Raw genomic sequence first — 12,448 nt, forward strand, 5'->3', positions numbered from 1 at the left:
GCGTTGCCAGACCGTTGCACAACATTAATTAGTGTATTGCACTTGCATTGCGTTTACATCCCTGTTAACTATTAATTTTTAAATGACAACAAAGCAATAGCGTATATATATATACCATATACATATATGCTCACTTATAAGCTATCTATGGATCAGACAAGGGAAAGCGAAAATAATGTCAATGTTTAAAGCGCGGTAAGTGTTTATGGAACATTCGTTTTGGAGAAAGTAAACAAGCCAATGTTTTTGTTTACCTCACAGTGTGAAGGAATTCGAGGATTTATTCGCCCAGGATGTGATCGATCTTAAGCAGTTGCGTCGCCACACATTCAATGGTAAGCTAGAAATTATTAAATGTTTTGCTATCTGTTGCAATAAACCAAACAATAAATTCCACAGGTGTGCCAGATGTACACAGCTTTCGGGCGATCAGCTGGAAGATGTTGTTGGGCTATCTGGGCTCCAAGCGCAGCAGCTGGCCTGCCACATTAGCCAAGAAGCGTGCACTCTACAATCAATTCATTGTAGAGCTTGTACTGCCGCCGGGACACACACAAAATGGCGACGGCAACGATGATGGTGATGGCGATAATGAATCAAGGGGCGTTGGCCTGCAAGATCATCCGCTGAGCGAGGGACCAGAGAGTGCGTGGAATACGTTCTTCAGTGACAATGAATTTCTGCTGCAAATCGACAAAGACGTGAGACGTTTGTGCCCAGACATATCATTCTTTCAACAGCCCACAGAGTATCCCTGTGAAATTGTGGTGCACAGCAAAGGGGAGCATGGTCGAAGACTGCACGAGCGAGTGGTACCCTCGGTGCTCAGCTCGGCAAATGTTGAGCGCAAGGGTCTCGGCATGACCAAGGTAAGTCCGATGTAGTCACTTATGCATAGGATAAAGAGCTCAAGAAACCAAAACAAAAAAAATACATTCCAAAACATGCAAACAATGTGGAATTTAACAGCAAGTAAGTTGGTTCAATATTAAATCACTTTAATTCTAATATCGCTTACCTTTGCAGATCAACTTGATCACCAAACGCTCGGCGGAGAACTATGCCGCCATGGAGGAGGGTCAGGAAGCACATTGGGAAGTTGTCCAGCGAATACTGTTCATCTACGCCAAGCTCAATCCTGGCCAGGGTTATGTACAGGGAATGAACGAGATAGTGGGACCCATTTACTATGTAATGGCATCTGATCCTGATCTCGAGAATCGCACATATGCCGAAGCGGACTGCTTTTTTTGCTTCACTGCCCTAATGAGTGAGATACGCGACTTTTTTATCAAAACACTGGACGATTCTGAAGGCGGCATAAAGTGCATGATGTCCAAGCTATCAAATATGTTAAAAGCAAAGGATATTGGAATATACGATCACCTCAAAAGCCAAGAGTTGCATCCGCAATACTACAGCTTTCGATGGATCAATCTCCTGCTTTCACAGGAATTTCCACTGCCCGATGTGCTGCGTATTTGGGATTCTGTGTTCTCAGATGAGCATCGGTTTGATTTTCTCATTAAAATTTGCTGCTCAATGATATTGTAAGTGTTTGCTATACTTATTTCCATATTCATTAGTTAATCACAAGTTTTGGCTGTAGAATTCAAAGGGAAGCCATCCTGGAGAATGACTTTGCTTCGAATGTAAAGCTGCTTCAGAACTATCCTCCAATTGATATTAATGTTGTACTGACCCACGCAGTCTCACTGGCGTAGCATCTTCTGTTGAACGAATTTAAGCCTCCGCTTGCCACGTGAGATTTCTACAGTCTGATGAGCAATCCGTAAAGCAATCAAATGACGCCAAATCGAAAAAAACGCACTTACTGTAAACTCTTATAAACTATTCTATATTTATACATACATATGCTTTTGATAACTTTTAATTTTACAAATGTTTTTCGTCAATAAACCAATGAATTTTTAACGTATACGTATCAGTTATCTAGGTCATAAAATCATGTCAACTTAAATTAAATCTTGTGCACAATAAGTAGCATCGTCCTAACAGAACATTCTGTATAGTTCCTAATTTACTTTCCCATCTTGGGTGCAGTATCCTTGCAAATAGTCTGGGCGATAAATTCTATTAAAGTGCGAGTCGGTCGACCAGCCATGCCACGTCTCAAATACTCGTACTCCTTGCCTTCTGTGACCATTACGTTGGTTGCATCCTTTTATAAAAACGTAAGTAAGTAAATTGTAATCATTCAATCTGTAATACTCACTATATGCATCCATTGTCCACAGGGCACGAACTCGCGGAGGAATGCAGCAGCCTTGCAGGGACGTCCACCACGTCCAATGCCGTAGTTCTGGACATCAGAACGGCCTCCAGCGCGAACTGCCTTGCTATAGTAATTCCACAGAGGGAAACGCCACACACGATCTCCAGTATGCATGCTAGCATGCTTGATCTGCTGCCAAAGAATTTCTGAATTGGTAAAGACGCCACAAGCTGCTTCGTCCAAGGCCTGTCGCATGTAGCCCGAGCAGGTACCAATATCAATGATGCACTTGGGACAGAAGTTCTGACCGTACAACAAAGCATCGGCCAAGACAAGCACATCCTCATGATCTGTACATTGTACTTCGATGGTCTTTCCATTCATCGACTTAACCATGTCACCAGGTCGGAAAGAGTTGCATCCCACCACATTCTCGCAAAGGGGAATAAGACCACGAATGTTTACGGGTAATCTCAGTCCAGCAACAGCTCTGCATGTGGCTACCACAACTGCAGCTCCAGTCATGTCGCCACGCATATGGAAAAGCTCGTCGCGCTCCTTAAGGCACAAGCCACCAGCATCAAAGGTCACACCCTGGCCCACCAACACGATAGGTCGCTCCTCAGCACAGGTTCCATAATAGCTCAGCTCCAGGAAGATGGGAGGTTCACAGGAAGCCTTGCCTACCGCCAGGAAGGCGTGCATAGACTGACTCTCAGCCCATCCCTCCACCTTAACTTCGACGTTGACGCCTGACTTGCAAAGCACCTCGACCACATTTTGCGCAAATGCTGTGGGCGTCAGCAAGTTGGAGGGCATCTCCTGCAGTTGTCTGGTGAGATTCTGAGCAGCCGCTTTCTGCAACCCAATTCGCCAACCTTCAATGTCGCAAACCTCGTCCTTGGTTGCATACAAATCAATGGAAGGCACAGCCATACGCTTCTTGGGATCGCGTAATTCCTGATACACCCAGATACCCAAGGCAGCACCCTCAGCAGCAGACTCGGCATGGCCACAGTTCTCGACTTCGATTCGATCCGTGTCCAGTTCGGCCAAGATACGGCAAGCATTGGCCACCGAACGACGGATTGCTTCTTTCTGCTCATCGAGTACCTCATAAGGATTGTAGCCCAGACATTCCTTGCCCAATCCCACTACAGCCACAGCTGAATAATAGGGCACACGTTCTGGCTCAATAGCGAAGAGCATTCGCGTTTCACCTCGCTTTGGCATGGGACCTGACATACGCAGCACTTCGAGGAGTCGTCCATGTGTCTTCTGGACATTGTATCGCCAGCCCGCCTGGGTGAGAATTCCAGCATCATTCTTGTCCTCCTCGTCCGCATAGACACCAATGATGAGACCACGCGAGGGAGGATCTGCGCATATTTCCATTTGTTGAATCTGCAACATTTGGTTGATCATCTGTGAGTAATTCCTTTTAACCACTGGCATTTTGAATTTCAGAGCACGGCTGGCAAGTTTTCCCGTTGCACGAATCATTTTGTCTATTTTATCTTTTATTAACCACCGTTAAAAGAAAATAAAATTGAAAAAACCTAAATATAAATAATAATATAAATAAACTACTTTTCAGTACTTTTACAAAATCAAAATTGTAAGATTTTTTATTTTCGAGAATATGTAAAATAGTCTCGTGTTCTGTCGCCAAACTAATGAAATGATACTACAAAATTGAGATATACTCAAATACAAAGCATTATGTAAAGTTGACAATTTTCTCTAGTGTAACTAGATTAACAAAATATTTCAAATTCCACAAATTTCGTATATACGCACCCAAGTTATATATATTAATGAAGAGATTTTAAATCGTAGTAACACATCATTGTCTACATACTAAACTGTCTGAAAAATATACACTTAGCCTAAGCTTACTAAATAGACATATTTTTCAATTTTTTTCTTTAGAACACTTACTGAAGAATGTCGGGGCACTATGTTTAATTCACTATCCTTTCAAGTTCATACTAAAGAATACTAAAGAATAAAGTACATAGTTCGATGGTAAACTTTAATTGGGTAATTTTTCCATTCCTAACACATTCTTACAACTTAAAACTCTTTTATGTACATTAACAAATATGAAATATGAAAAATTTTATTCAACGAAAATAGTTTTTTGACTAAGGATTTGGGCAAAAACGATAACACGACCGGTTGTCTTCTTTTAAGATTTTTTTTCTGATTTGATTTGATCAATGGTCAATGGCTTCTAAAATTATTTGCCCATCTTGGGTGCAGTGTCCTTGCAAATGGTTTGTGCGATAAATTCAATTAGTGTTCGGGTCGGGCGACCAGCCATGCCTCGTCGCAAGTACTCGAAGTCAATGCCATTGGTGGTCATCACATTCGTTGCATCCTAAGCGAATAAAAATTGCATTTAAATTTACAAATAGTGATGGAATACTTACAATATGCATCCATTGTCCACAAGGCACGAACTCGCGGAGGAAGGCAGCAGCCTTGCAGGGACGTCCACCACGTCCAATGCCGTAGTTCTGGACATCAGAACGGCCTCCAGCACGGACTGCCTTGCTGTAGAAGTTCCACAGAGGGAAACGCCACACGCGATCACCAGTGTGCATGCTAGCGTGCTTGATCTGCTGCCAGAGGATCTCAGAATTGGTGAAGACGCCACAGGCAGCCTCGTCCAAGGACTGTCGCATGTAGCCCGAGCAGGTGCCAATATCAATGATGCACTTGGGACAGAAGTTCTGACCGTACAACAAAGCATCAGCCAAGACAAGCACGTCTTCATGATCCGTGCACTCCACCTCGATGGTCTTTCCGTTCATAGATTTAACCATGTCACCAGGACGGAAGGAGTTGCATCCCACAACGTTTTCGCAAAGGGGAATGAGACCACGAATGTTTACGGGTAATCTCAGACCAGCAACTGCACGACAAGTAGCTACCACAACAGCAGCTCCAGTCATGTCGCCACGCATGTGGTAGAGTTCCTTGCGTTTCTTCAGGCACAAGCCACCTGCATCGAAGGTAATGCCTTGACCAACTAACACAATTGGTCGCTCCTCAGCACAAGTTCCATAGTAGCTCAGCTCCAGGAAGATGGGAGGCTCACAAGAAGCCTTGCCCACCGCCAGGAAGGCGTGCATAGACTGACTCTCAGCCCATCCTTCCACCTTAACTTCGACGTTGACGCCAGACTTGCAAAGCACCTCGACCACATTTTGTGCAAATGCTGTGGGCGTCAGCAAGTTGGAAGGCATCTCCTGCAGTTGTCTGGTCAAGTTCTGAGCAGCCGCTTTCTGTAGGCCAATTCGCCAGCCTTCAATGTCGCAGACTTCGTCCTTGACAGCGTACAAATCAATGGAAGGCACAGAAATGCGAGTCTTGGGGTCGCGCATTTCCTGATACGCCCAAATGCCCAAGGCAGCGCCTTCAGCCGCAGATTCAGCGTGTCCGCAGTTCTCTACTTCAATTCGATCGGTGTCCAGTTCGGCCAGAATCTGACAGGCCTTTGCCACGGAACGACGGATGGCCTCCTTCTGCTCATCGAGCACTTCGTAGGGATTGTAGCCCAGGCACTCCTTGCCCAGACCAACAACGGCCACCACGGAATAGTAGGGAACACGATCGGGCTCAATGGCGAACAGGAGACGAGCCTCGCCACGCTTGGGCATCGGTCCCGACATGCGCAGCACCTCGATGAGGCGACCGTTGGTCTTCTGGACGTTGTATCGCCAGCCGGCATGCGTTAGGATGCCAGCGTCATTCTTGTCCTCTTCATCTGCGTAGACTCCAATAATCAGGCCACGAGAGGGCTGATCCGCACAGATGTCCATCTGTTGCAGCATCAGCATCTGGTTAATGGCTTGCGAGGCAAATTGGCGACATAGTGGTCGCTGTTTGGTCACTCGGAATACAACACGACGCGCTAGACCAAACATGATGCAATTTCAACTCCCTTGCACAAAACAAATATAAAGCAATGAAATGAAAAAATTCACTTTGAAATTTTTATAGGTAAAAACCTGAACAATTTGTATTTTTGTCAAAATTTTCTATTTTTAATTTGTTTGGAGACTACAAATTTTTTACCGATATTTACTATACGACACATTTATGAGAACTGATGAATTTAAGATATTAGGTTTAGTTCATGCGGTCGGAGGTTTTGAAAAGCCTACTATGGTAGATTTTCATCTAGAAAAATTCAAATATGTTGTAAACTGTTTTCCTTTTTTAAATAAGTAATAATTTCGTTATATTATTCTATGCATTTGCTTTTATTATTATCAGAGCTCATTAGATACGTAATTAGGTACAATGCTTTATAAATATTTTAATTGTTATAATACTGTATTTTTTGTTTTGTTTTAAATTTGAGACAAACGAGACACGGATCATACACCGATGAGCATTAATAGTTTATATACATTTAAATATATTTTCATAGTTATTATTATAATATAATGTTGTACATGTATAAAATAACAACAGCTTAGAAGTATTTTCTGTTCAACAAGCTTCTTGTACTTCAGAGTTCGTATTATTCTAAATGTATTGTATGTAAGTCGAAAAAATATCGAACGTGGGTTGGCTTGGGATATGTTTCTGTTTTTATAGTTTCAGTTACTACATCATTTCATATATTTTCATAGATATTCTTCTTGTAGGTGGGGTGTATTCTTCTTACGATATATGTATGTATGTCATTGATAAGAAAATATGTAGAAGTTGGAATAAACTTTTTTTGTGTTTTCTTGTTTTGATTTGTAACAATTTTAATAGAATTCTAATCAATAAAGAGGCAAATTTAACTTTGAAAGAGTGCAACATTCTAAGAACATGTAGAATAGGCACATTTTTGATTTTGGTAACGAATATCATAATAATTGTGTATATATTATATGTATTTGGATCAAAAGCTTGGCTGAGTTCTAAGCGATCATTTTCTGGTTTTTATGCTTGGCACTTGTTTCTCTTTTGGAAAACATAACTGAAGCATCTCATTCAACAAAGTTTACACCTAGATTTAACAAGTCAAATGATGTGCTAGTCGCGAGTACTCGACTAGGAGATACCCTCTACCCAGAATAGAAGGACGGATAGTCTGACTGACTTACTTTCAACATGAACTTGAGCGTATCAGAGTTGTCTGCTTCTGCAAAAAAATCGGTGCGTGAGTAGAGGACTTTGAACTTTCCTTTTCCCAGTTTTAGAAGCTCCTACAAAGTGAAGGAAGACAGAGAAAAACAGACGGATATGGATTATGGTAGATCAAACTCGACTCAAAGCGAACGAAAAGCGCTTAAACTGGCAATCACAATATTGTAGTCACTGTCACGGGCATTCCCTCGGCATTCACGGATCGCTCAGTGGCGATTTGCACGCGATTCTCTCGCTCAAAACTCTCCACGCTGTTCACCTTGCTGAGTCCTATGGGTGGAATATCCTCATCGTAATCGGAGGCCAGCTCCTCCTCAGCCAAGTAGCTGCATTTCGGTTGCTGTTTGCGTTGCGGCGTCTCATCCTCGTCCAAGGCATGGAAATAGTGTGTTTTGGCTTTGGTGCAATGCTGACCAGCCAAGTAAATTACCCCATCATCCGTATCCTCATCGTCAATGTGACGCACGCCATAGTTGCCATATCCTGCCTCGCATTGATAGGGATTGGACTTGACATGGACATTGCGACAGCTGCCACCACAATTGTGATGATGCTCTGCATGTCCGCCATCCGCACCATAGCAGTGTCCTTTGTGCTGATGATGCGCTTGGTTCGCGCCCTGTGTGTGCGTGTGTGGATGTGTGTGTTGTTGACCCACGCCAGCAGCAGCGCTGCTAGAGTGAGCCACTGACTGCTATATGTGCGAGTGGGAACGTGCAATGGAGAGCGAGTAAGGACTCGTGTCCTTGTGCAGTCGCATCGTATCGTAGAGCGGAAACTCGCAGCAGAGCACAAACTTGAGAGCACCAGGCACCTCCTCATAGACAGCCGGCGGAATGGGTATCAGCGGCGATGTGGACGCTTTATACTTGCGGTACTCCACTTGACTAAGGGAAAGCATTATCATAAATACAATAAAAATAAGCAAAAATTTATGCTTCACTCACTTTTTGTACTTTTCATCTGAGCTGCGCTCACGCAACGGAATCCCAGACAGAAATAAAATGATGAGAGTGGTGAAGATGGGCGAGGCAATCGCTATCCACTCCAGGCCGCTAATCACGTTCACCGATATAACAAAGATGCCCCACCAAACAATGACCTCGCCAAAGTAATTGGGATGCCTTGAGAGACTCCAAAGGCCTAAAGGAATGAGGTATTATATTTATTACAATTTAAGATACTAAATGATTTTAAGTACTTAAGTTTAAAGCTAACTTTAGATATATAAACAAATAAATATGTTTATTAAATTAAGTTTAATTTCGAATACTTTTCCCTTACCATCGTTGCAAAATTTGCCATGATTCGCGGGGTCCTGGCGAAAAGAGAACTTCTGCAAGTCCGCATAAGTCTCAGCCAGGAGACCAACCATAAACATGGCTGTGCCCGTGGAGTCTAGCGTGGACATCCATTTGACTGTCTGTGGTCGGGAGTTGATAATTATGACAGGCAGCGAGACAACGTAAACCCAAACAGCCTGAAAAACATACAGAGAGATAGAGAGAGCGAAAGGGGGACAGAGATGTAAATGAGCAGCTCGCAATCAAATCAATTCGAGGCAGAAAATGTCCCCCAACGTTTAGCAAATGGCACACAATTGTGTCACAGTTTAATTGTTGGCAATCCCTTAGCTGGCGACAAGTATTGAATTATGCAAAACACCTTGGCAAATGTCCGACAATGGCAGATTCATTGATTATGAACTGTAGATGAAACCACAAATCCAATTTGGACTTGCATACCAAATGAGCTGAGGTGGAATGCGAATGAGAAGCGAAACTCACCTGAAACGTCCAGAAGACTGCATAGCGAATGATGTTGCTACGTGTATCCTCAAATTGTTTATCTCGCCCCAATTTAATGATGCGATACAGCAGATATCCAGTCAACCTGGCACCCCACAAACACACATAAACGGTGACCATCAGTTGACGACTTTCGTAGGCCTGCAGAGAAAAGTCATAAATTGAAAAGACAAGAGTTAAATAATACGGAGTAAAGTTTTTTATGGCGATGATAAGCACTCTGCTGCGATTCTGTTCTGACTAATTGAATGCACACTTTACAATCAATATTTCATTGTGCTGCTGAATTCATTGCGCTGCATTCGTAATGAATGCAAATACTTTTGCTCTTCTGGCAGTTTCCCGTCATAAAAACGAAGAAATGAGTACAACTCCCTGAGGTATGAAGAACATCAGAACACGGCTTTTTATTTATGCACTTAATGCGAGCCTGACACAAATGCCAGCTGGCTCATAAAAAGTGCATAAACTGCGCAGATTTAATAATCGAGCACTTTAGTGGGGAAATTGCATGAAAATTAAAGACTAGCATTAAGTATTTAAACGTAGTGTTAGCAAGCCAGAGAGAGAGAGAGAGAGAGAGAGAGAGAGAGAGAGAGAGAGAGAGGCAGAGAGTCGTAAACAATTGGGTAGACAATGTGACAAACAACTGGCTGAAGGGCCTTGGCCCCTGCCAGCCAGACAAGGTCATGCAGCTGAACAGCAACAACAACAGCAACAGCCATCAAAATGTGGGCCAATTGGGCGTAACCTTTTGTTGTTTGCCAGCGAGCCACGTTACTGCAGAATCTCCCCATTTTTCTCTCACTCGGTGAGTGTGCGTTTGAGAGTGTGAGTGTGTGTAAAATTCACTTTTCAATGTCAGTAACTAAAGTCGACACACTGCTCCTCCATCCTCCATGCTTCACTTCTTCGCACACCCTCAGCAGGAAGGAAGCGTTTAATTTATAGCTCAATTAAGAGCATTAAATATTCAGTCACTTACCTTAGATGGGCGATCAACTTGGCCCAGAAAAAAGGTCAGTAACGCAACGACAATAAAATTGACGCCTCCTGCAAAGTCCGATAGCTTGTCCAAGTGCAGCATGGAGTTGATTATAAAGAACACCAACTGCATGCTCACAATCACAATAGCACTTATGGCGAAGTGATCCAAGCCAAAAATGGTAATAGCCATTGTAATGAACAATTTTTAATTTGGTTTTTATATACGGCAATTAACAGCAGCTCCTAATCTGCCAGATTTCAAATTTCAAATCGTTTCAAGTTAACATTATATTCTATTCTTTCTTTAATCCTTTGGGAGGTATTAAATTGTTGATTACATATCAAGAAGGAGTCGTTGCATAGTTTTATTTATTTCGTTATTGCACCCTCTCTGAAAATATAAGAAATTATTTATTTATTTTAATTACATGTGTTATGTATTTTATTCGACAGCAAAGTTTTCTTTCAAAGTTTTGTGTGCACTGCAAGCATTAAAAGCACGAGTCTATTGCGATTAGAGGGGTAAAACTTATTCAAATTAAGATAATTGCCCTTGACAACTTGTACAAACCATTAATCGACTGGATATAAGCGAAGTTTTATTAATGATTAACTCATAATTTTATGGCGATAAGAAATGCACACGAAAATAAAAGTGGCTAATAGTTTTAAGATTAAAAAAGTCGAATTAAGCACTAATATGAAAGTACCCATATAAAATTAACATTTATATATATTTATAAACTCATGTAATATAAGTATTATCTAAAATGCATATAGTGGATATGAGTCCTTTGCTTAAGTGTAAAACTAGTTTACACTTCTTAATGATAACAAAAAGCTATCTTAATATAAGATATACATGTTAAAACTTTATAGATGAATATTTTAATGAATTATAAAAAAGCGCTGTATTAACAAAACAGTCCCGAAAAAGAAGAATAATGAATAAGCATAAACAGAAAGCAACATTAAATGCAAATGTCCAACAACAATTTAAATAACTTTTCACACTACCCCTAAAAGTATGCTACACAGCAGCTGCGGTTGCGAGTCAACGGTTCGTATTCATTAAAATGACACCTGCGGCGTCGTAAGGCCATCTTAAAACACCTTTTAAATTACAGAAGCCAACGTGCTTTACACACGCACACTTTCATGTAGAGTGTGTGTGTTTGTGTTTTCTTGCTGTTGTTGCAGTGTGGCATTGCAGGCAATTTGCTGCCCCAAGACATTGACATGGTGTCAGCTATGTCAAGATGGTGCATATCCTCGCCCAGATAGTTTTACTCCAAACTTTTGGCGCGCTGCAGTAACACTTGGCACATAGTTTGCAACGGTGTCGTTGTCACCCCCTTTTTTGGGTATCTGCATTAGTCGTAAAATGGTAAAATGGTGATGGGAATTCCAGCAAATGGGCGAAAAGTTCTCAAGGACATTTTGACTTTCGACTTTGTGAGACTCGTGTTATTTAAATTTTTGGATTACAGGAATCAGAACAAAAAGGAAATGCGGGTAGTATACCCACAGTTTAACTCTTAATTTTATAGCGCTTAATTTGCGATCAAATAAAATGCCTTTCAGTTACAATCAAGCTCATCAATTATGCATAATGATGTAGCATTGTTGCCGGCGACTGCACATACATAAATTAATATTAGCATGTACACAAGGATGTTGGGTAGACAATAGCAACTTTTCCTCGTTTCATTGTGTTTCCTTGAGTTTGTCATGTTTTGAGATACGCCGGCTTTGGGGATAACTCTGTGAACAACCACAATACAATTTGCACAATTGAGTCGCCTCCGCAGTGAAGTGAACTGAAATCGAGTGGAGGGAAAAGGCCGGCTACGTTATTTATAGCCAGTGGTTATTTCTATTTGTATTGGCATCGCATCGTGGTGGAATGATGCCAAGTTTACCTTTCAGTTAGCTTCAATTGCAAGGCAAACAAGAAAAATGACTCAAGTCGCAGCCTAAAAGTATGCTTATGTGAGCCTGTGTAAATAATGTAACCGAAACTTTTCTAGCGTTGCGATGGTGTGTGTAACACAGTTACTACTGCAACAGATAAATAAATTGGAGAGTAGCGAAAGCTTAACGAGAAAAACACCCACACACAAAATTTGTTGTTGCCTTACTTTCTCTGCACAAGTGAAAGTAAGTTGAACACGCGCTTAGCTTTCTTACATATTGCTTGTTGAAGGTCTTTACACACACACACGTACACTCACACACGTGCGAAGGACTCGCGGTTGAA

General features: G+C 41.8%; 4 protein-coding genes across 4 annotated transcripts; 1 reads left to right on the forward strand and 3 right to left on the reverse strand.

Annotated features, from left to right (window-relative positions):
* The first annotated feature begins 29 nt into the window (after positions 1–29).
* Positions 30–2,021, forward strand: LOC132793228 (TBC1 domain family member 13). Its single transcript, XM_060802977.1, has 5 exons — positions 30–195; positions 262–335; positions 400–869; positions 1,027–1,550; positions 1,610–2,021. The coding sequence occupies exons 1-5, from the start codon at positions 176–178 to the stop codon at positions 1,722–1,724; spliced, it is 1,203 nt and encodes a 400-aa protein (XP_060658960.1). The 5' UTR covers positions 30–175; the 3' UTR covers positions 1,725–2,021.
* LOC132793224 (cytosol aminopeptidase) lies at positions 1,838–3,921 on the reverse strand. The gene is made up of 2 exons (XM_060802962.1): positions 2,237–3,921; positions 1,838–2,182 (listed from the first exon to the last, which is right to left on the reverse strand). The coding sequence occupies exons 1-2, from the start codon at positions 3,737–3,739 to the stop codon at positions 2,042–2,044; spliced, it is 1,644 nt and encodes a 547-aa protein (XP_060658945.1). The 5' UTR covers positions 3,740–3,921; the 3' UTR covers positions 1,838–2,041.
* A 400-nt stretch (positions 3,922–4,321) lies between these two features.
* Positions 4,322–6,351, reverse strand: LOC132793225 (cytosol aminopeptidase-like). The gene is made up of 2 exons (XM_060802963.1): positions 4,672–6,351; positions 4,322–4,619 (listed from the first exon to the last, which is right to left on the reverse strand). Exons 1-2 carry the CDS (start codon positions 6,169–6,171, stop codon positions 4,479–4,481), a joined length of 1,641 nt encoding a protein of 546 aa, XP_060658946.1. The 5' UTR covers positions 6,172–6,351; the 3' UTR covers positions 4,322–4,478.
* A 158-nt stretch (positions 6,352–6,509) lies between these two features.
* On the reverse strand, positions 6,510–12,230 carry LOC132793191 (uncharacterized). The gene is given in 6 exon segments (XM_060802896.1): positions 6,510–8,280; positions 8,341–8,536; positions 8,678–8,873; positions 9,181–9,342; positions 10,187–10,579; positions 12,111–12,230. Coding segments are annotated over 5 exon segments (1,479 nt in total). The 5' UTR covers positions 10,379–10,579; positions 12,111–12,230; the 3' UTR covers positions 6,510–7,547.
* Positions 12,231–12,448: the final 218 nt, after the last annotated feature.

This window comes from Drosophila nasuta, chromosome 3 (genome assembly GCF_023558535.2).
Source record: "Drosophila nasuta strain 15112-1781.00 chromosome 3, ASM2355853v1, whole genome shotgun sequence".
NCBI classification, from domain to species: Eukaryota; Metazoa; Arthropoda; class Insecta; order Diptera; family Drosophilidae; genus Drosophila; species Drosophila nasuta.